We start from the raw sequence: 23,038 nt of genomic DNA on the forward strand, positions 1-23,038 counted from the left end.
ATATCGCTTAGGTAACAGGTACATTACATTGAAAAAGTATTCATACCCTGTGAACGTTTCCATATTTTTTAATATTACATCCACAAACAAATGTATTTTATTGGCATTTGATGTGATATATCAACACTAAGTAGCAAGTATTGGTGAAGTGTAAATGAAATGATACATGGTTTCTAAATATTGTAAAAACATAAATATGAAAAATTGTGACATTTATTTGTATTCAGCCCCCTGTAGTTGGAGACACCTAAAGAAAGTCCTAAGTGACCAATTGACTCCAGAAGTCACATACTGTATTATGTGAAATATAAGACGAGAGAGAAAGAGAGAGTCCAGAATTGAAAAACACACGAACGGGGCATGCTCAATGTGAAAAAAACGGAATCGGTAGCCGGATCCAGGCAATACACCACACGTTTCAGCCGTTAATCGCTGAAACAGTCGCTGGGCATTTTTTCGCCGGACAGAAAAGACGCTCATATGGCCTTTTTTTTTCCGTCCGCAGCAAAATAAATTTTGGATGGATCCGGCAAAAAACGGATGAAACGTGAGGCCATCAGGCACAATCCGGCGCTAATACAACTCTATGAGAAAAAAATGGATCCGGCGGAAAAAAAACGGATCCATTTTTTTCAAAACTTGCTGGATTGTGCCTGACGGTAAATACCTGATGTGTGAAAGTAGCCTTAGGGCTTTCAGAAAATGTCGGCAGAGTTCCCGCACTTCCCATCGTTTTCACTGTGGTGAACTTCGGGAAAATGTCTGCCGGAGACACTGCATGTGCAGACTGAGATCTCAGAAGATCGGACACCCCAATTATGGGTTAGTAATTGGAGTGTCTTATGAACACCTCTCAAAAAGGTAGCACGGTATGTAAGGTCACAGGGGATATACAGTATTTACTGTGAAGTTAAAATATAACTTTTATTGTCGCTTATAATAAAATATATTCACATAGTGCAGATGAGTGAATGAGCGAAACGCGTCGGGCTCACTGACGGGGGACAGCCACCAGCATACCGGATGAGACTGTTCCAATCTATTCTGTTAATCATTAATACCGCATGTTTACACAGTAACCTTGGGCATTAATCAGCATATACCCCATCCAGCCTGACTGCCGATATGAGTAAATAGGGCATATTCGCAACTGACACCTAGCGGGACACAAATATATCTAATGTACTGAGGAACCTGTAGGATGTCTGTCTGAGTGTAGGGTATATTAGGCTCACTAGCTGAAAAAAAGCCCACAGTCTAATTATGTCTCATTATCTCTCAGGCTACAAATGACTTTACAAGGATATCAAAGATACTTGAGACAGATTATCCTCAAAAGCTAGAATGGTAACGAATCGTGGTTTGCAGCCTCTTTAGTACAATATAGGTACTCTACGATAGAGGATTGGTATCTTATTTCACATGACCTGTGTTAAAACCGCAAATGGATATTGATTTATAAGATCCCTTACATATATTAACCTAGAAAACGTTATTGGGCACATGGTCTGGTATGATCAGGATTTGATATATGGCATGGTTTGCTGCAGTTAGCTTTGTTTGGCTTACTCATCACGAGTTACAAGCCATAAATTAGAACCTGAGTTAAAGTGGCATATTGCATTATATACCAACTGTCAAGAAGGAGATTTGGTGTAATTGAGTATCATTGTGTGTAATTAAGTCCGTTTGTCCCGCACTCTGCACTTTTTGAATGTATTTTATTATAAGCAACAATAAAAGTTATATTTTAACTTCACAGTAAACACTGTATATCCTATAACTTTATGGACACCTCTCCTTTTTGGGCTGACATTACACACCTGACATTAACCCCCAAAAATATTACCCCAATTGCCACCGCACCAGGGCAATGGGGAAGAGTCAGGCAAAGTGCCAGAATTGGCGCATCTAATGTGATGCACCACTTTCTGGGGTGGCTGCTGGCTGGTATTTTTAGAATGGGAAGGGCCCAATAACCAGAGTCCTTCCCAGCCTCATAACATCAACCACCTGCTGTCTGCTTTACATTGGCTGGATATCAAAAATGCAGAGGACCCTATGTTTGTTAAATTATTTATTTCATTTCCAGCAGTGATCTGGAAGACAGCGATGTGTACAGGCATCTTCCCCATGCTGTTCCCATTCCATTTGAGCACTTTTTCCATCCATTTCAGGCCTTCTGTTAGTGTCTCCAGGGCAAATGCTCAAGTTTCCTATCGACTTCCATTATACTTGTTACTCGAGTCGAACCTGTCCAAATGTCCAACCTGCTCGAGCATTTTAATGTTCGCTCATCACTAGTTTTAATTAATCTAGCATGCTCTAGTAAAAAATAACAACACAAACCTCACTTTGTTGCTATAAAAGTCAATGGAGTCAATCAGCTGCAGAATGGATCTGTTAGCGCTGTGTTACGCACAGAAACCATGAGCTAACGTGAACGGATCCCAATATGTTCCCTATTTCCATCATAACAGAGAAGGCGGCATAGTGTTTTCATAGTGTAATAGACTTTAAACATCAAAAATTCACTAATTTCAGTAGTCAAATGCAAACTGATATGGACAAATATCTCTTTGATACCAGCGGCACATATCAGGCCTTTGGCAAATGGAGGTAGATAAACTACCAAATAAAATAATTGAAAATTAATTTGCTGCTACTATGTTTTATAAGACACTATTGTAAACTCACAAGCTGGGACTGATATCTTGGGAAATCTTAAAGAATGAGAGAGAACTAACTCTCAGTCCATTGTGGTTAGACACTGGAAACTAAAATGATATCGACTTCCTTTGTTGCAAAATTAAATACTAAAGGGGAAATCCAGAAAAAAAAAAGATCTTCTGATACGTCAGGAACGGGTATCTCAGAGCCTAACAGCTGCAGGACAATATAGAACTGCTCATAGATTATTTGTCACTGTACAACACTTTGATACATAAGATTTATGGCCATTAAAATGATTAAAGGGGGGTCATTAAAAAGGTTGTTCAGGATAAGAAAAAAATGGCTGCTTTCTTTTAGTGGTTTTCCTTGTTCTTATTGGAATCTGCACATTGTAGACTCAGCCTGAAAGTAACAAAACCACAAAAAAAAAACACATGGAAACAAGAAGTAAAGAAACTTGTGAGAAACAAAACAGATTATATTTAAAGTTTAGATTCCTCGAAGTAGTGAGATGCAGAAGGAGGAACGAAGGAGTTTACCACGCTGAGAATGTGTAGTTGGAAATTTGGGCCAAGTTCCTCCTGAGGGTGCCATTTCCACTGGTGATCACAAGAAGGTAGACGAAAAATGGGGAAAGATTCCGGCACAACCATCCAGGAGTAAAACGGATTCTTTATTCAAACGTAGTTAAAACATTAAAAGGCGAGGTCTCGCAACTGACGCGTTTCAGGTGTATACACCCTTAGTCATAATCATTCAACATCAATCCAAATGAGGGTTGAGGTGGACCACAGATTAAAGACAAAACAGCCAAAAATCACTCAGCACCCATGAAAACGCCTTCAAGGCTGTTGGAAAGCTATTCCTATGACTATATGATGAAGTTGTCAAGGGGTACTTTGAGGAATTTAAGGTTTAACGTGTATTTTTTTTGTTTTGAACATTTTTTTTACGCCTTTTTTCGCTCGTGGTTTCGCTGCCTTCAGTCTTAATCTACAATAGGCACATTGAAATAAGAACCAAGAAAACCATTGCATGAACAAGGGAGTCCAAACTTTTGACTGGCACTTGCATGTACTCTAACAGTTCAATTATTTCCGCTGGTAACAGAATGCAGAGGATATACTAGTATTCTCAGTGTAAAAGATTGATCTAAAAATCTGTTAGTTTAACAACCAGAAAAGTACTTTCCCGCTTTGGTAAGCTTATAGGCTTATGTAGCACCACCCTACATCTCCTCCCTGGTATCAGTCTACCACCCTACCCGTGCCCTCCGCTCCGCTAATGACCTCAGGTTAGCATCCTCAATAATCAGAACCTCCCACTCCAGTCTCCAAGACTTTACACGTGCTGCGCCGATTCTTTGGAATTCACTACCTAGGTTAATACGATTAATCCCCAATCCCCACAGTTTTAAGCGTACCCTAAAAACTCATTTGTTCAGACTGGCCTACCGCCTCAATGCATTAACCTAACGATCCCTGTGTGGCCTATTTAAAAAAAAAAAAAAAAAAAAAAAAAAAGGTTCCTCGCATCATGTTCTCATACACTTTATGCAGTATTAGCCCTCTGTGTCTGTACTGCTACATACTTAGGCAGTTAACTGGTTCATGCAGCTTTACATGAACACCTGAGCCTTACACTATAGCTGGTCCGAATAACTAAAGCAATTGTTACCATCCACCTCTCGTGTCTCCCCTTTTCCTCATAGTTTGTAAGCTTGCGAGCAGGGCCCTCACTCCTCCTGGTATCTGTATTGAACTATATTTCTGTTATGCTGTAATGTCTATTGTCTGTACAAGTCCCCTCTATAATTTGTAAAGCGCTGCGGAATATGTTGGCGCTATATAAATAAAAATTATTATTATTATTATATTTATATAAAGATTAATATTACGGTACCTTTCTTTCCAGCCGAAATAAGGAAATCCACAAGAGCACGTATTAAACTTCTCTCAGGCAGATAGCTGAAATCTGGAGGAACTGAAGTCAGAAATGTGATTAATTAGTGAGTTTTCATGATCTGATGCATTAGTGCAATTAGTTGAGGAGCTGGAAGGAGGAAGAAGGCTTGTTGTGCCGAAACGTACGTAGGGACGGGACTCCGAGGTGCCGCAGTGCTTGACTGCTAAATATCGGATTACCATTTACTCTTCACATCTGCCCACCTTGTTCATTGACACACTATATAATGCTTTTCTGGTGACTTCACTTGTACTGTATATTACTGCTTACCTCTTTGTTTGACTGTCACTTTCCAATTGTGGGTTATATGTATTTACATCTAACTATATTTATCATGCATGTCTACTTACTTTGCTTGCAAGCACTGGTGGCGCCATCTCATGGCTAAATATGATGTTCTATATGTATCACATTGTTTTTCATTGAATTATTATTAATAAAAAAAGTATTTTTATTCACTATTTCTGTGCACCTTTTCTCTATATGATTTCATCATCATAATACAGTAATGACTATAATTACTAATATGCTACTGTGACATCATCATAATCAACCAATATGGATGATAATTTTTTTCTTTATTGATACATGTTAAAAATTCCTATTATGTTCAGACACTATGGTGACATTACCATAATACAGCAGTGCCTAGAAATGGTCAGACACTACGGTGACATCACCATAATCCAGCAGTGCCTAGAAATGGTCACACACTACAGTGACATCACCATAATCCAGCAGTGCCTAGAAATGGTCAGACACTACAGTGACATCACCATAATCCAGCAGTGCCTAGAAATGGTCAGACACTACGGTGACATCACCATAATCCAGCAGTGCCTAGAAAGGGTCAGACACTACGGTGACATCACCATAATCCAGCAGTGCCTAGAAATGGTCACACACTACAGTGACATCACCATAATCCAGCAATGCCTAGAAATGGTCACACACTACAGTGACATCACCATAATCCAGCAATGCCTAGAAATGGTCACACACTACAGTGACATCACCATAATCCAGCAGTGCCTAGAAATGGTCACACACTACAATGACATCACCATAATCCAGCAGTGCCTAGAAATAGTCACACACTACAGTGACATCACCATAATCCAGCAGTGCCTAGAAATGGTCACACACTACGGTGACATCACCATAATCCAGCAATGCCTAGAAATGGTAACACACTACAGTGACATCACCATAATCCAGCAGTGCCTAGAAATGGTCACACACTACAGTGACATCACCATAATCCAGCAGTGCCTAGAAATGGTCACACACTACGGTGACATCACCATAATACAGCAGTGCCTAGAAATGGTAACACACTACAGTGACATCACCATAATCCAGCAGTGCCTAGAAATGGTCACACACTACAGTGACATCACCATAATCCAGCAATGCCTAGAAATGGTCACACACTACAGTGACATCACCATAATCCAGCAATGCCTAGAAATGGTCACACACTACAGTGACATCACCATAATCCAGCAGTGCCTAGAAATGGTCACACACTACAGTGACATCACCATAATCCAGCAATGCCTAGAAATGGTCAGACACTACGGTGACATCACCATAATCCAGCAGTGCCTAGAAATGGTCACACACTACAGTGACATCACCATAATCCAGCAGTGCCTAGAAATGGTCAGACACTACGGTGACATCACCATAATCCAGCAGTGCCTAGAAATGGTCACACACTACAGTGACATCACCATAATCCAGCAGTGCCTAGAAATGGTCACACACTACGGTGACATCACCATAATCCAGCAGTGCCTAGAAATGGTCAGACACTACGGTGACATCACCATAATCCAGCAGTGCCTAGAAATGGTCACACACTACAGTGACATCACCATAATCCAGCAATGCCTAGAAATGGTCACACACTACAGTGACATCACCATAATCCAGCAATGCCTAGAAATGGTCACACACACTACAGTGACATCACTATAATCCAGCAGTGCCTAGAAATGGTCACACACTACAGTGACATCACCATAATCCAGAGGTGCCTAGAAATGGTCAGACACTACAGTGACATCACCATAATCCAGCAAGGCCTAGAAATGGTCATACACTAGTGACATCACCATAATCCAGCAATGCCTAGAAATGGTCACACATTACAGTGACATCACCATAATCCAGCAGTGCCTAGAAATGGTCACACACTACAGTGACATCACCATAATCCAGCAGTGCCTAGAAATGGTCAGACACTACGGTGACATCACCATAATCCAGCAGTGCCTAGAAATGGTCACACACTACAGTGACATCACCATAATCCAGCAATGCCTAGAAATGGTCACACACTACAGTGACATCACCATAATCCAGCAGTGCCTAGAAATGGTCACACACTACAGTGACATCACCATAATCCAGCAATGCCTAGAAATGGTCACACACTACAGTGACATCACCATAATCCAGCAATGCCTAGAAATGGTCACACACTACAGTGACATCACCATAATCCAGCAGTGCCTAGAAATGGTCACACACTACGGTGACATCACCATAATCCAGCAATGCCTAGAAATGATCACACACTACGGTGACATCACCATAATCCAGCAATGCCTAGAAATGGTCAGACACTACGGTGACATCACCATAATCCAGCAATGCCTAGAAATGGTAACACACTACAGTGACATCACCATAATCCAGCAGTGCCTAGAAATGGTCACACACTACAGTGACATCACCATAATCCAGCAGTGCCTAGAAATGGTCACACACTACAGTGACATCACCATAATACAGCAGTGCCTAGAAATGGTAACACACTACAGTGACATCACCATAATCCAGCAGTGCCTAGAAATGGTCACACACTACAGTGACATCACCATAATCCAGCAGTGCCTAGAAATGGTCACACACTACAGTGACATCACCATAATCCAGCAATGCCTAGAAATGGTCACACACTACAGTGACATCACCATAATCCAGCAATGCCTAGAAATGGTCACACACTACAGTGACATCACCATAATCCAGCAGTGCCTAGAAATGGTCACACACTACAGTGACATCACCATAATCCAGCAATGCCTAGAAATGGTCAGACACTACGGTGACATCACCATAATCCAGCAGTTCCTAGAAATGGTCAGACACTACGGTGACATCACCATAATCCAGCAGTGCCTAGAAATGGTCAGACACTACGGTGACATCACCATAATCCAGCAGTGCCTAGAAATGGTCACACACTACAGTGACATCACCATAATCCAGCAGTGCCTAGAAATGGTCACACACTACAGTGACATCACCATAATCCAGCAGTGCCTAGAAATGGTCAGACACTACGGTGACATCACCATAATCCAGCAGTGCCTAGAAATGGTCACACACTACAGTGACATCACCATAATCCAGCAATGCCTAGAAATGATCACACACTACGGTGACATCACCATAATCCAGCAATGCCTAGAAATGGTCAGACACTACGGTGACATCACCCTTAATCCAGCAATGCCTAGAAATGGTCACACACTACAGTGACATCACCATAATCCAGCAGTGCCTAGAAATGGTCACACACTACAGTGACATCACCATAATCCAGCAATGCCTAGAAATGGTCACACACTACAGTGACATCACCATAATCCAGCAATGCCTAGAAATGGTCACACACTACAGTGACATCACCATAATCCAGCAATGCCTAGAAATGGTCACACATTACAGTGACATCACCATAATCCAGCAGTGCCTAGAAATGGTCACACACTACAGTGACATCACCATAATCCAGCAGTGCCTAGAAATGGTCACACACTACAGTGACATCACCATAATCCAGCAATGCCTAGAAATGGTCACACACTACAGTGACATCACCATAATCCAGCAATGCCTAGAAATGGTCACACACTACAGTGACATCACCATAATCCAGCAGTGCCTAGAAATGGTCACACACTACAGTGACATCACCATAATCCAGCAATGCCTAGAAATGGTCACACACTACAGTGACATCACCATAATCCAGCAATGCCTAGAAATGGTCAGACACTACGGTGACATCACCATAATACAGCAATGCCTAGAAATGGTAACACACTACAGTGACATCACCATAATCCAGCAGTGCCTAGAAATGGTCACACACTACAGTGACATCACCATAATACAGCAGTGCCTAGAAATGGTAACACACTACAGTGACATCACCATAATCCAGCAGTGCCTAGAAATGGACAGACACTACGGTGACATCACCATAATACAGCAGTGCCTAGAAATGGTCACACACTACAGTGACATCACCATAATCCAGCAGTGCCTAGAAATGGTCACACTCTACGGTGACATCACCATAATCCAGCAGTGCCTAGAAATGGTCACACACTACAGTGACATCACCATAATCCAGCAATGCCTAGAAATGGTCACACACTACAGTGACATCACCATAATCCAGCAATGCCTAGAAATGGTCACACACTACAGTGACATCACCATAATCCAGCAGTGCCTAGAAATGGTCACACACTACAGTGACATCACCATAATCCAGCAATGCCTAGAAATGGTCACACACTACAGTGACATCACCATAATCCAGCAATGCCTAGAAATGGTCAGACACTATGGTGACATCACCATAATACAGCAATGCCTAGAAATGGTAACACACTACAGTGACATCACCATAATCCAGCAGTGCCTAGAAATGGTCACACACTACAGTGACATCACCATAATCCAGCAGTGCCTAGAAATGGTCACACACTACAGTGACATCACCATAATACAACAGTGCCTAGAAATGGTAACACACTACAGTAACATCACCATAATCCAGCAATGCCTAGAAATGGTCACACACTACAATGACATCACCATAATACAGCAGTGCCTAGAAATGGTAACACACTACAGTGACATCACCATAATCCAGCAGTGCCTAGAAATGGTCACACACTACAGTGACATCACCATAATCCAGCAATGCCTAGAAATGGTCACACACTACAGTTACATCACCATAATATACAGCAATGCCTAGAAATGGTCAGACACTACGGTGACATCACCATAATATACAGCAGTGCCTAGAAATGGTCAGACACTACATATCACCATAATATAACAGTGCCTAGAAATACACATCAACTACGGTGACATCATTATAATATAGAATCAATACACAACCCTAAAAGAATATTTTAGGATAAAGAGGGTCCATTCAGATTTCTTTTAAAATTAATAAATATTTATTTCCAAACAATATACAAAAATTATTAAAAATCCAAGCAGGTATTACTAACAATGGCAAATTCAAGTATGACAACTGGCTTCATTGTTGTTTTCAAAGTGGTTCAAAAACTATTGCAGTAATTATAACGGTAAAAAAGCCCCTATACAATGCATGTGCTCAGCAACAGAAGTTGATCCCTAATCACTAATACTAATAAAGCAGGACTTTGCCGCTATGGCCAGAAAAATAATGAATGAGTCTATGTATCAAACAGTGTACTTACATCAATTGCCTATAGACAAGTCCGCACTGCCAGCAAAATACGTGATTAGATGCCACCACCCCGACGACGCCGTTTCGCCAAATGCTTCTTCAAAAATGGGGGTGATACTAATGGACGGGACCGCCTTTCTTTTATACACCGGTACTAAATCTCATTGGTGCTCAGTGTTTATCAGGGCATGTCCACTTTAACTGCATACGCTATAAACAAGGACTTCCAGGTCCTGCTGGATTATGGTGATGTCACCGTAGTGTGCGACCATTTCTAGGCATTGCTGGATTATGGTGATGTCACTGTAGTGTGTGACCATTTCTAGGCAATGCTGGATTATGATGATGTCACCGTAGGGTCTGACCATTTCTAGGCACTGCTGGATTATGGTGATGTCACCGTCGTGTGTGACCATTTCTAGGCACTGCTGGATTATGGTGATGTCACCATAGAGTGTGACCATTTCTAGGCACTGCAGGATTATGGTGATGTCACCATAGTGTGTGACCATTTCTAGGCACTGCTGGATTATGGTGATGTCAAAACATCCTTGCGTTGAGAAACACGTGATGGTGTCTCCGCGGCTTTTCTACATGCATTTGCATATTTCCCATAAGGGATGGGGGCAGTGTTCTGGATCACTGCGTTGAAAAACACGTGATGGTGTCTCCGCGGTGTTGGATGTTTTGATCTCCCCGAGGTCATTCATCCTTATGTTTATAGTCCTTTTACCAGGCACTGTTCCTAATAGCCAGTTTCCTACTCCACACTGATGAGGGGCAAAACCCCGAAACAGCTGTCTGTGGATGAATACCATGTTTTGGCATAGGTGCTTTTCCTTTTTGGATGCTGCCCTTGCCGTGGTTGTTCCTTCCCGGTGAAAGACCTGGCTATTTATTGCTTGCATTGAGAAACACGTGATGGTGTCTCCGCGGCTTTTCTACATGCATTTGCATATTTCCCATAAGGGATGGGGGCAGTGTTCTGGATCACTGCGTTGAGAAACACGTGATGGTGTCTCCGCGGTGTTGGATGTTTTGATCTCCCCGAGGTCATTCATCCTTAGGTTTATAGTCCTTACTCTCCGCAGTCACTGCCCGGCGCCCGCATACTCCCCTCCAGCCACCGCTAACACAGGGTTAATGCCGGCGGTAACGGACCGCGTTATGCCGCGGGTAACGCACTCCGTTACCGCCGCTATTAACCCTGTGTGTCCCCAACTTTTTACTACTGATGCTGCCTACGTGGCATCAATGGTAAAAAATGTAATGTTAAAAATATTAAAAAAAACAAAAAACCTGCTATACTCACCCTCCGTAGTCCGCCGAGCCGCTAGCGCCAGCCGCCATCTTCCGTTCCCAGCGATGCTAAGTCATCTGGGTAATTTCGCAATGCATCCTGGGAACGGAAGATGGCGGCAGCCGCGCGCTACAAGGGGCCCTCGGATCGGAAGGTGAGCATGTTAGAACTACAAGGGGCCCTTGGATCGGAAGGCGAGAATGTTTATTTTTTAACCTGTGACATACGTGGCTGGGCAATACACTACGTAGCTGGGCAATATACTACGTGACTGGGCAATATACTATGTAGCTGGGCAATATACTATGTAGCTGGGCAATATACTACGTGGCTGGGCAATATACTACGTGGCTCTGTGCTGTATACTACGTCAGTGGGCAATATACTATGTCACTGAGCAATATACTACGTGGCTCAGCAATATACTACGTGGCTGGGCAATATACTACGTCACTGGGCAATATACTACGTCACTGGTCAATACACTTCGTAACTGGGCAATATACTACGTGGCTGGGCAATATACTACGTGACTGGGCAATATACTACGTCACTGGGCAATATACTACGTCACTGGGCAATATACTACGTGGCTGGGCAATATACTACGTCACTGGGCAATATACTACGTGGCTGGGCAATATACTACGTCACTGGGCAATATACTACGTGGCTGGGCAATATACTACGTGGCTGGGCAATATACTACGTGGCTGGGCAATATACTACGTGACTGGGCAATATACTACATGGCTGGGCAATATACTACGTCACTGGGCAATATACTACGTGGCTGGGCAATATACTACGTGGCTGGGCAATATACTACGTGGCTGGGCAATATACTACGTGGCTGGGCAATATACTACGTGGACATGCATATTCTAGAATACCTGATGAGTTAGAATCGGGCCACCATCTAGTCAAATTATAAGCATTTTCGTAGGTTCTGCTGGTTTCCAAATATTATTTATTTCGCACAAGCTTTATGGCACTTACCAGACGTTCTGCTCTGAGATGAAGATAGACTAGATAAGTGGAGATGTCCAAGGATCCAAGCTGCATTAGTCTGTAGGCCAATGGCACCAGAAAAGCTAATAATCTGGAGAAACAATAATTAAGTTTTTGAATGGACCTATATCTTAAATGCAACGGGTGATAGGTTTATTGAGAGCAATATTTCTAGTCCTAAGATGATCAAAACACAAGACACCTAGCGTACCACAGTGTAGTTCAGGTTGGACAATTAAAATAGCATAGACAAGTGGATGGTTACTGTATATGTAGGTCCCACTGTAATCTAAGCTTAGTCACAAAGCTGCCATCCTTCAATTGTCTGTGGCAGAAGATGTGGTAAGAGGTCACCCACATGACGCCAGAAGATACAACTGGTGTGCAGTGTGCTCCAATGTAAAATGATGGAACTTGCAGATGGAGAAGTTCTCACATTCATGTAGGCAGCGCTTAGACCTGATGAACATCCTCTCTGTACAAATGGCAACGTCTATATGTAGTAGATGTTCAGCCAGTCCCACATTAAATGTGTTTATTTGCATCTTGCACTCAGTCTTGTGATAGACATTCAGAACTTATGGGGTTCCGAATTTTAATACCTCCAAAACTGACTTTTTCTAGCCCCCCATCAGTAAGATCATGTGTCCTATCCCTTGTTCTGTGCATATGTCACCCATTTTTTTTTCCATACCTGAGTGATAGTTTTGATGACTTCACTAAGCTTGCTTTGGTAAAGAGATGACTGGATAACCTCAGATTTGAGCTACAATGAGAGATTGAATGAAACATGAGGAAAACCTGACTTTATGAAAACGCAAAGAAAAACCCCAAAAATTCCTCTTATCATCACTATTGACAATTTCATAGTATGTGATAACTGTTTCTTTGCAACGTGCTTACTTGGATGACTGCAGATTCTGATCCGACCAGAGCGATAGCGCCATTGAGTGCTGCTAAGCGCTGCATTGTAGGACAGCCCTGAAAAATTGTCATTATCTTAGTCATTTTCGTTCAAATGCTAAAAGGAACCATAAAGTACAGCATTGCTTACCTCGGCGAGTAGGATTTTTATCCAGGCAGGCAGCAAGCGATTGTTCAAGTCCTCAGCCTTCCCATGGCCACCCACTGACAAGCCGTGAACAATACTTCCCAGTGCCAGAGCTAGACCTGGTGTCTGTAGCAGATCAAAGGTGTTATTGGTGTGATTGAATAAGAAAAAAAATGGTTCAATATCAAATCAATCACTGTCTGACAGATCTCTATCTAAACGTGAGTCACTCAAGAGGGTTCAAGAGAGGCCTGGATGTCTTCCTGGAGCAGAACAATATTGTATCATACAATTATTAGGTTCTGTAGAAGGACGTAGATCTGGGTATTTATTATGATGGAATATAGGCTGAACTGGATGGACAAATGTCTTTTTTCGGCCTTACTAACTATGTTACTATGTTACTATGTTACTCATAATACAATAGAGAGCTCACAGCTTAATACTACTTTGGTTGATCCCATCTCCAAAGACTCATCCATATTGAGGAACATTGGGCGCTCCTGTGTTCTCTAATGGATCTTTTCTGGTGGGAACTTATCTCCCAGGGGAACAAAATGATCGGCAGTCCAAAATCAAACATGCCGGATGTTTTTCTCCATCATCATCTATCAGGGGAGAGTTGGCATGCCCCCCATACACATTGGTTTTTGGCCAATCCAACCAGTATCGGTAGGTTTGGGAGAAATTTGTCTAACATGTAAGAAGGCCATTAGAAAGGAAGAGATCTGTCAATCACAGAAGGAGAGCAAGAAATACACAGCAACCCATTCAGTTTGTAATATCAGTTCTTCACACCCTCTACTGCAAGATCCAAATTCACCAAGGAGAACTCTGCATGTGTGCACATTATATTTATTGTAGAACATGGTAGATTTGCAAATCCAACAGAAAATAGATACTCCAGCTCCGATAAAAACTTGAAATCTTTAATAATCCAAATGACAGGCATGAGTAAGACCGATTTAGGTCGAAACGCGTAGCCTTATTTATTACAAACACCTGTTTGGTCCACCACATGTAAGGATTATCTATTTTAACCATTTGGATTATTAAAGATTTCAAGTTTTTATCGGAGCTGGAGTATCTATTTTCTGTTGGATTTGCTGTTGCTGGACGTTTGGATCAAGACGGACTCTTGTGCTCCATTACTGCTGGTCTGGTTGGTGAGCTGGCTAAGGCTTTCTAAGCCGCTTTTCGTATATATGGTAGATTTGCCCAGACTTCAAGAAGGCCTTGGCTTCAAGTGCTGGCTGTGGGAGTGAGGAGATGAAACTGAATATCTGTGAAGTGCAAGCCTTCTTAACAAACCTCTTAAAATGATTTTCATATTTGCCAAGAAAACAGGAAAAAATGAGAGAAGAAATATAAAAAAAATTCTAGAAAGCGCAGTGAGTACTGTTTATTGTCCATGTGGTGAACGTAGATGGGCTTGGTTTTTCTAGATACAGATCCACTCTAACCTTACCTTATTGCTATAAAATAATGTTCTGCTAATACAACTTTTCTTGCGTCCATAATTGAAGGTTTTGATTTGCCACAAGCAAAAAAGAAATATAACTTTTTTTTTTACTATATGGATCCCCTGAAATCTAGAGTATGGCAAGGAAAAGGTTCTACTAATATTAGAAAGTCTAAAGAAATAGGTACAGTGCCTTGCGAAAGTATTCGGCCCCCTTGAATTTTTCAACCTTTTCCCACATATCATGCTTCAAACATAAAGATATCAAATGTAAATTTTTGGTGAAGAAACAACAACAAGTGGAACACAATTGTGAAGTTGAACGAAATTTATTGTTTTTTTTTAATTTTTGTGGAAATTCACAAAACTGAAAAGTGGGGCGTGCCATATTATTCGGCCCCTTTACTTTCAGTGCAGCAAACTCACTCCAGAAGTTCATTGTGGATCTCTGAATGATCCAATGTTGTCCTAAATGCCTAATGATGATAAATATAATCCATCTGTGTGTAATCAAGTCTCCGTATAAATGCACCTGCTCTGTGATAGTCTCAGGGTTCTGTTTGAAGCACAGAGAGCATCATGAAGACCAAGGAGCACAACAGGCAGGTCCTTGATACTGTTGTGGAGAAGTTTAAAGCCGGATTTGGATACAAAATGATTTCCAAAACTTTAAACATCCCAAAGAGCACTGTGCAAGCGATCATATTGAAATGGAAGGAGTATCATACCACTGCAAATCTACAAAAAAACCCAGCCGTCCCTCTAAACTTTCATCTCAAACAAGGAGAAGACTGATCAGAGATGCAGCAAAGAGGCCCATGATCACTCTGGATGAACTGCAGAGATCTACAGCTGAGGTGGGACAGTCTGTCTATAGGACAACAATCAGTTGTACACTGCACAAATCTGGCCTTTATGGAAGAGTGGCAAAAAGAAAGCCATTTCTCAAAGATATCCATAAAAAGTGTTGTTTAAAGTTTGCAACAAGCCACCTGGGAGACACACCAATCATGTGAAAGAAGGTGCTCTGGTCAGATGAAACCAAAATTGAACTTTTTGGCAACAATACCAAACGATATGTTTGGAGTAAAGGCAACACCCTCATCACCCTGTACACACCATCCCCACTGTCAAACATGGTGGTGGCTACATTATGGTTTGGGCCTGCTTTTCTTCAGCAGGGACAGGGAAGATGGTTAAAATTGATGGGAGGATGGATGGAGCCAAATACAGGACCATTCTTCAAGAAAACCTGTTTGAGTCTGCAAAAAACCTGAGACTGGGACGAAGATTTGTCTTCCAACAAGACAATGATCCCAAACATAAAGCAAAATCTACAATGGAATAGTTCACAAATAAACGTATTCAGGTGTTAGAATGGCCAAGTCAAAGTCCAGACCTCAATCCAATCGAGAATCTGTGGAAAGAGCTGAAAACTGCTGTTCACAAACGATCTCCATCAAACCTCACTGAGCTCGAGCTGTTTGCCAAGGAAGAATGGGCAAGAATTTCAGTCTCTCGATGTACAAAACTGATAGAGACATACCCCAAGCGACTTGCAACTGTAATCGCAGCAAAAGGTGGCACAATAAAGTATTAAGTAAAGGGGCCGAATAATATTGCACGCCCCACTTTTCAGTTTTTGAATTTCCACAAAAATTTAAAATAACCAATAAATTATGTTCAACTTCACAATTGTGTTCCACTTGTTGTTGATTCTTCATCCAAAATTTACGTTTGGTATCTTTATGTTTGAAGCATGATATGTGGGAAAAGGTTGAAAAGTTCCAGGGGGCCGAATACTTTCGCAATGCACTGTACAAAAAATGCAGATTTTGTGAATATTTTATCTACATAACACTAGTAATAAAGACAGATGAGAGCTGAGGACACACTGAAATGTGAAATGTACAGAAAGGAACAATAAATAAAAAACAAGTGGTGATAAGAGCCACTCCATAGGTGTCAAGGAGGAGTCATCCAGGCCAGAAATAGGTGGTGACAACCGCCCCATAATTCACCATCTGATTCAGGGTGCAGGAGGGAAAAACATAGAAGGCATGTACATCAGCCCAATGGAGGTATACCATCATCATCATGGACAATAAAAGATGTACTGTTCTATTAACACTATACTAAAACATAATGCGGTGAAGTGAGTCCTCAGTGCCTACAGAAAAAGGCAGAAGTGGAGACATAAGTAACCATACAAACCTGTTTACAGTGCTACCAGCTAAGCATAGAATGCCATGCACTGGGTGACGGTACTTGTCCTTACCTGCTGGTTTTGCTCTGTCAAAGTTCTCAGCTTATTCATATGTTGCTCTGCCTCTTCAGCGCCTAAAATGCCGGCACTGAAAGCCGACACAGAAACACCAGCAACGACATATGACAAGACCTGTAAAAAGTTGTATAAATGCTCAGTAAATTTAATCTTCTGTAGAATATGTACTGACATAACTTTCATATACCCAACTTTCCCTAAACGTCCCATTTTGCTCTAGCTTTTATATAACTTTATATAAAGTAAAATAAATAACCTGACAATGAATACATGTTGCCCGATCCAGGGGCAGCATGTATCAGGCACTGGCTGCCTCATCTCTGCCATATAGGTTTAACTCTGAAATGCTGCAGCGTTTGCGAGAAAAACAGTTTAATAGCTGCCAGGGACCAAGTCGCATGAGAGACTAGTTGGAAAGGCGGGTCCCAGGTAGCTTCTCCCCGCCCACTGCCCTTGAGTGACAAGTCTCTCCCTACATAAGTGTATAGGGAGAGACCCATTGTTACCTAATAGCAGGCGGGGAGAAGCCGCCAGGGTGCACCTGTCTGACTAGTCTCTTGTGTGGCTTGGTGCCTGGCGGCTTCTCCCCGCACACTGCCCTTGAGTGACAACTCTCTCCCTGAGTACATGTATAGGGAGAGACCCATTGTTACCTAATAGCAGGCAGGGAGAAGCCGCCAGGGCGCACCTGTCTGACTAGTCTCTTGTGTGGCTTGGTGCCTAGCAGCTTCTCCCCACCCACTGCCCTTGAGTGACAAGTCTTTCCCTGCATACGTGTATAGGGAGAGAGCCATTGTTACCTAATAGCAGGCGAGGGCGCACCTGTCTGACTAGTCTCTTGTGTGGCTTGGTGCCTGGCGGCTTCTCCCCGTCCACTGCCCTTGAGTGACAACTCTCTCCCTGAGTACATGTATAGGGAGAGACCCATTGTTACCTAATAGCAGGCAGGGAGAAGCCGCCAGGGCGCACCTGTCTGACTAGTCTCTTGTGTGGCTTGGTGCCTAGCAGCTTCTCCCCACCCACTGCCCTTGAGTGACAAGTCTTTCCCTGCATACGTGTATAGGGAGAGAGCCATTGTTACCTAATAGCAGGCGAGGGCGCACCTGTCTGACTAGTCTCTTGTGTGGCTTGGTGCCTGGCGGCTTCTCCCCGTCCACTGCCCTTGAGTGACAAGTCTCTCCCTGAGTACGTGTATAGGGATGAAGCTGTTTTTCACTGGTAACAGGCTGGAAGAAGCTGCCAGGACGCACCTGTCTGACTAGTCTCTTGTGTGGCTTGATCCCCAGCGACTTTTAAACTATATGGCTTTGTGCACACGTTGCAGATTTGGATATGGATCCGCAGTGGATTTGATGCTGCGGATTCGCAGCAGTTTTCCCTGAGTTTACAGTACCGTGTAAACCTATGGAAAACAAAATCCGCAGTGCACATGCTGAGGAAAAAACATGCGGAAACGTAGCGTTGTTTATTCCGCAGCATGTTAATTCTTTGTGCGGATTCCGCAGCGGTTTACACCTGCTCCATAATAGGAATCCGCAGGTGTAAGACCGCAGGTGGAATCCGCACAAAATCCGCAAAAAAAGTTGCCGTAAATCCGCAGTAATTCCACAGGAAATCTGCAGTGCGGTTTACCTGCGGATTTACCAAAATCAGTCCGGAAAAATCCGCACGAATTTCCGCAACGTGCGCACGTGGCCTATATGGTAGAAGTCATGCAGTTAATGTCTGATACCATGCTGCCCTTTAAGTATACTATCTACATAAAATGACTCACACAAGCATAAATAATACATCAATGCACTATATTAATTACATCTAAAGATAAAATGCTTACAACAAAGAAGTTAAAAGAACAACACTCCAGTGGTCACATGCAAATATAAAACAAATACCATTAAGATGCAGAACACATGAGTCTAGTATGGAGAGACAAATTTTTTTACCTCTGTTTTATAAGAGTTTATACAATTATTAAGGAGGCGTACACAATGAATAGCTCACACGACTACGTATTGGTATTGCTAAAGGGAATCTGTCAGCAGGTTTTTGCTATCACATCTGAGAGCAGCAAGATGTAGGAAAATAAAGCTGAATCCAACGATGTATCACTTACTGGGTGCAGCCGTTCTGATACAATCAGAGGTTTTAAATTTAAAGCAGAGCTGAGAAAGCTAACCCCCGACCATAGCAATCTCTGTGTACAACGTCTATAGGCAGTGAGCTGCTTATCACAGGAGGGGGCGTTGCTGGACCAGTCCAGCAATATTAATCTGATCGTGATAAATCCTTCACAGTTAGTAAACAATGACACGCACTTTGACAAGTGACACATCCCTGAATTCTGTGTTTCAGCCTCTATCTCCTGCAGTCTTCAGTTTACACAGCAAAAACCTGGTGACAGATTCCCTTTAATCCTAATGGAACTAACATTTCAATAATTCACGCTCAAATGTTACATGGAAAGAATGTTTACATTTAGGGTCACTAAACGTTTCTGTAGATTACATCTACATGTACAACAGGTGTCCCATCAGGCCTATCTATTATTAGGAGAAACTGCTATCCTGGCAAGTCTTTCTTCTTCGGTCTAACATAATAAAATATGTCAGAGAGTGCTCTAATACAAGAAGTGTTGAGCCACAAAAGACATTACTGTGAAAATTCACACATTCAGATATGCACTGAGCACAATGTAGCTCAGTGACAAGATGAATAAATGACCCTCCACAGAAAAAGCTGTATAGTACAAAGGAAACATGAAAAAGGAAATCAGAGAGTGGAAGAGATCGAAGAAGGAAGAACTGGAGATACTTGGAAACTCCATCAGAAACGTGGATGACATCTCACCTCTTGCACAGCTCGGCTCTGCTCAGAGCTGTTATCCAGACACTCGTATAGTTTCCGGAGAGTCGCTGAGACATGGACTCGACTGTCAGTCTGACTGCCCTGACTCATGAAGGAAAGCACCGAGCCCACTCCTAGAATGCAGCCAACACTGTGCCAAGGAAAGTGAACAAATTCCCATTACAAGCTTTTTTGTAGTTCATTTTTATTATTACCATATCATGCGGTGTCTTGTTCCTCGTCATATTTAACTTCCATATTCTCACTATTTTATGTGCTATCTGACTAGTGGTCCACTAAACACTCTGCTTCTACACCTCTACACCTCATGTTCTCGCTAAATACTCTGCTTCTACACCTCTACACCTCATGTTCTCGCTAAATACTCTGCTTCTACACCTCGTGTTCTCGCTAAATACTCTGCTTCAACACCTCTACACCTCGTGTTCTCGCTAAATATTCTGCTTCTACACCTCATGTTCTCGCTAAATACTCTGCTTCTACACCTCGTGTTCTCAATAAATACTCTGCTTCTACACCTCTACACCTCATGTTCTTGCTAAATACTCTGCTTCAACACCTCTACACCTCGTGTTCTCGCTAAATATTCTGCTTCTACACCTCATGTTCTCGCTAAATACTCTGCTTCTACACCTCGTGTTCTCAATAAATACTCTGCTTCTACACCTCTACACCTCATGTTCTTGCTAAATACTCTGCTTCAACACCTCGTGTTCTCGCTAAATACTCTGCTTCAACACCTCTACACCTTGTGTTCTCGCTAAATACTCTGCTTCTACACCTCATGTTCTCGCTAAATACTCTGCTTCTACACCTCTACACCTCGTGTTCTCAATAAATACTCTGCTTCTACACCTCTACACCTCATGTTCTTGCTAAATACTCTGCTTCAACACCTCTACACCTCGTGTTCTCGCTAAATACTCTGCTTCTACACCTCTAGTTCTCGCTAAATACTCTGCTTCTACACCTCGTGTTCTCACTAAATACTCTGCTTCTACACCTCTAGTTCTCACTAAATACTCTGCTTCTACACCTCATGTTCTCGCTAAATACTCTGCTTCTACACCTCGTGTTCTCGCTAAATACTCTGCTTCTACACCTCGTGTTCTCACTAAATACTCTGCTTCTACACCTCTAGTTCTCGCTAAATACTCTGCTTCTACACCTCGTGTTCTCGCTAAATACTCTGCTTCTACACCTCGTGTTCTCGCTAAATACTCTGCTTCTACACCTCTACACCTCGTGTTCTTGCTAAATACTCTGCTTCGGACATGTGAAGGAGGCCTTAAAATGAGATTAGGATAGGACATGCTTGGATTCTCACACTTGTATATTATTTGTGAATAGATCCATGAAAGTCTATGGGTCCATGTGCTGTCCAATAAAAAAAAAAAAATCAGTCCTTTCACAAGATGTGAATGCAGCTTGACAGTGACTATTTATTTGCAATATTTTTCAATTTACTGGGTTTCATCTTATTTTTGAGGGGGTTTATTATTATCGGTGTGTCCAGATCTTTTAGCACAATTCATCACTTGCGACTTTTCAAAATGCTGCAAATTCTTTTGCGCAACAGTACTCCAGCGCCCTAGTGTAGTGCAAAATCTGTATTTTTTTATTTTTGTAGAGTTGAAGCCTACCATGTAACATTTCAAAGCTTATTGAAAGAATTGTGCACCTTTTAACTAAAAGGCATAAAAGGCACACAAAAAAAACCTGTGTGTGTCAATTAATCAAACATTGTGCACCAATGAATTCAGCACAACACCCACCAGGGCAAAAGAAAGACAAGACACTTTTCATTCATATTAGAAATACGCAAATAATGCGTTAGAAAACCTTTCCTAAAAGTGTGAATGCAATCCAAAGAGCCTGTATCAAAAACACTTTCTGCACGCCAAAACAAAATCGCCATAGATATATACAGGGTGGTCCAAAAGTAGGTGGACAGTATGTGCAATAGGGTTATGAAGGGGGAGATTTATCAAACATGGTGTAAAGTGAAACTGACTCACTTGCCCTTAGCAACCAATCAGATTCCACCTTTCATTTTCCAAAGAGTCTGTGAAGAATGAAAATTGGAATCTGATTGGTTGCTAAGGGCAAGTGAGTCAGTTTCATTTTACACCATGTTTGATAAATCTCCCCCTTCTTAGCCCTATTACACATACTGTCCACCTACTTTTGGACCACCCTGTATATATGCATGAGGATAGCCCTTAGCGGTATGTCTGCTATGTATACCATAGGTGGCTCAGTGGTTAGCACTGTTGCTTTGCAGCACTGGAGTCCTGAGTTCAAATCCCACCAAGGACAACATCTACAAGGAGTTTGTATGTTTGCATGGCTATCATGAGACTGATTAGCACCACAATTAAAAAAATGGTGGCGTACAATTAATTTATAAAGCGATTCAATGGGCAACATTTGGAACTGTAGAGGAATCATTAAGGTCATACACCTCAAAGTAAAAAAAAAATTGCTTAAAAAAGGTGATATTAACGATCTCCATAACTATAAAGACTGATGATGGTCTCAATCATTAATAAATATTGTTTCAGAAGACCTCAGACCTGGCTTTCTCTAGTGACCCTCTCCTTGGCTTTTAGTGAAAGTAGCATTTATGACAATGAGAACATTTTCATTACTGTAGCCATTACAGAAAACACCAGCAGATGGCAGTAGACCCCAGAGAAATAATGGCCAACAAAGCAACCATGGTAACCCGCGCACATACAGGACAATTTGCGTAAATTGCTGCCTTTCCTGTGCCAAATGATCCTGTGCATGCATCAGAGCAGAAATGACCAGGACACAGGTGGCAAGAGCTACATTTACCATGAGAGGCAGACTACACAGGAGTACGTTCTGCTCCATTACTTTTATAT

General features: G+C 42.0%; 2 protein-coding genes across 3 annotated transcripts in view; one reads left to right on the forward strand and one right to left on the reverse strand.

Moving 5' to 3' along the window:
* HACD4 (3-hydroxyacyl-CoA dehydratase 4) overlaps positions 1-4,724 on the forward strand; it is a 53,097-nt gene extending 48,373 nt beyond the window's left edge. The window contains exon 8 of the mRNA XM_069766005.1: positions 4,588-4,724. The gene's annotated coding sequence lies outside the window, so the exon portion shown is untranslated. The remainder of the gene's footprint in view (positions 1-4,587) is intronic.
* The window catches only part of FOCAD (focadhesin), a 458,830-nt gene that overhangs the window by 18,247 nt on the left and 417,545 nt on the right, over positions 1-23,038 (reverse strand). For both annotated transcript variants that reach the window (XM_069765982.1, XM_069765975.1), the window contains 7 exons: positions 20,130-20,277; positions 17,277-17,396; positions 13,540-13,662; positions 13,389-13,466; positions 13,180-13,251; positions 12,474-12,576; positions 4,576-4,656 (listed from right to left, as the gene is read on the reverse strand). In XM_069765982.1, the coding sequence (XP_069622083.1) occupies positions 4,576-4,656; positions 12,474-12,576; positions 13,180-13,251; positions 13,389-13,466; positions 13,540-13,662; positions 17,277-17,396; positions 20,130-20,277 (725 nt within the window). The remainder of the gene's footprint in view (positions 1-4,575; positions 4,657-12,473; positions 12,577-13,179; positions 13,252-13,388; positions 13,467-13,539; positions 13,663-17,276; positions 17,397-20,129; positions 20,278-23,038) is intronic.

This window comes from Ranitomeya imitator, chromosome 1 (assembly GCF_032444005.1).
Source record: "Ranitomeya imitator isolate aRanImi1 chromosome 1, aRanImi1.pri, whole genome shotgun sequence".
NCBI lineage: Eukaryota > Metazoa > Chordata > Amphibia > Anura > Dendrobatidae > Ranitomeya > Ranitomeya imitator.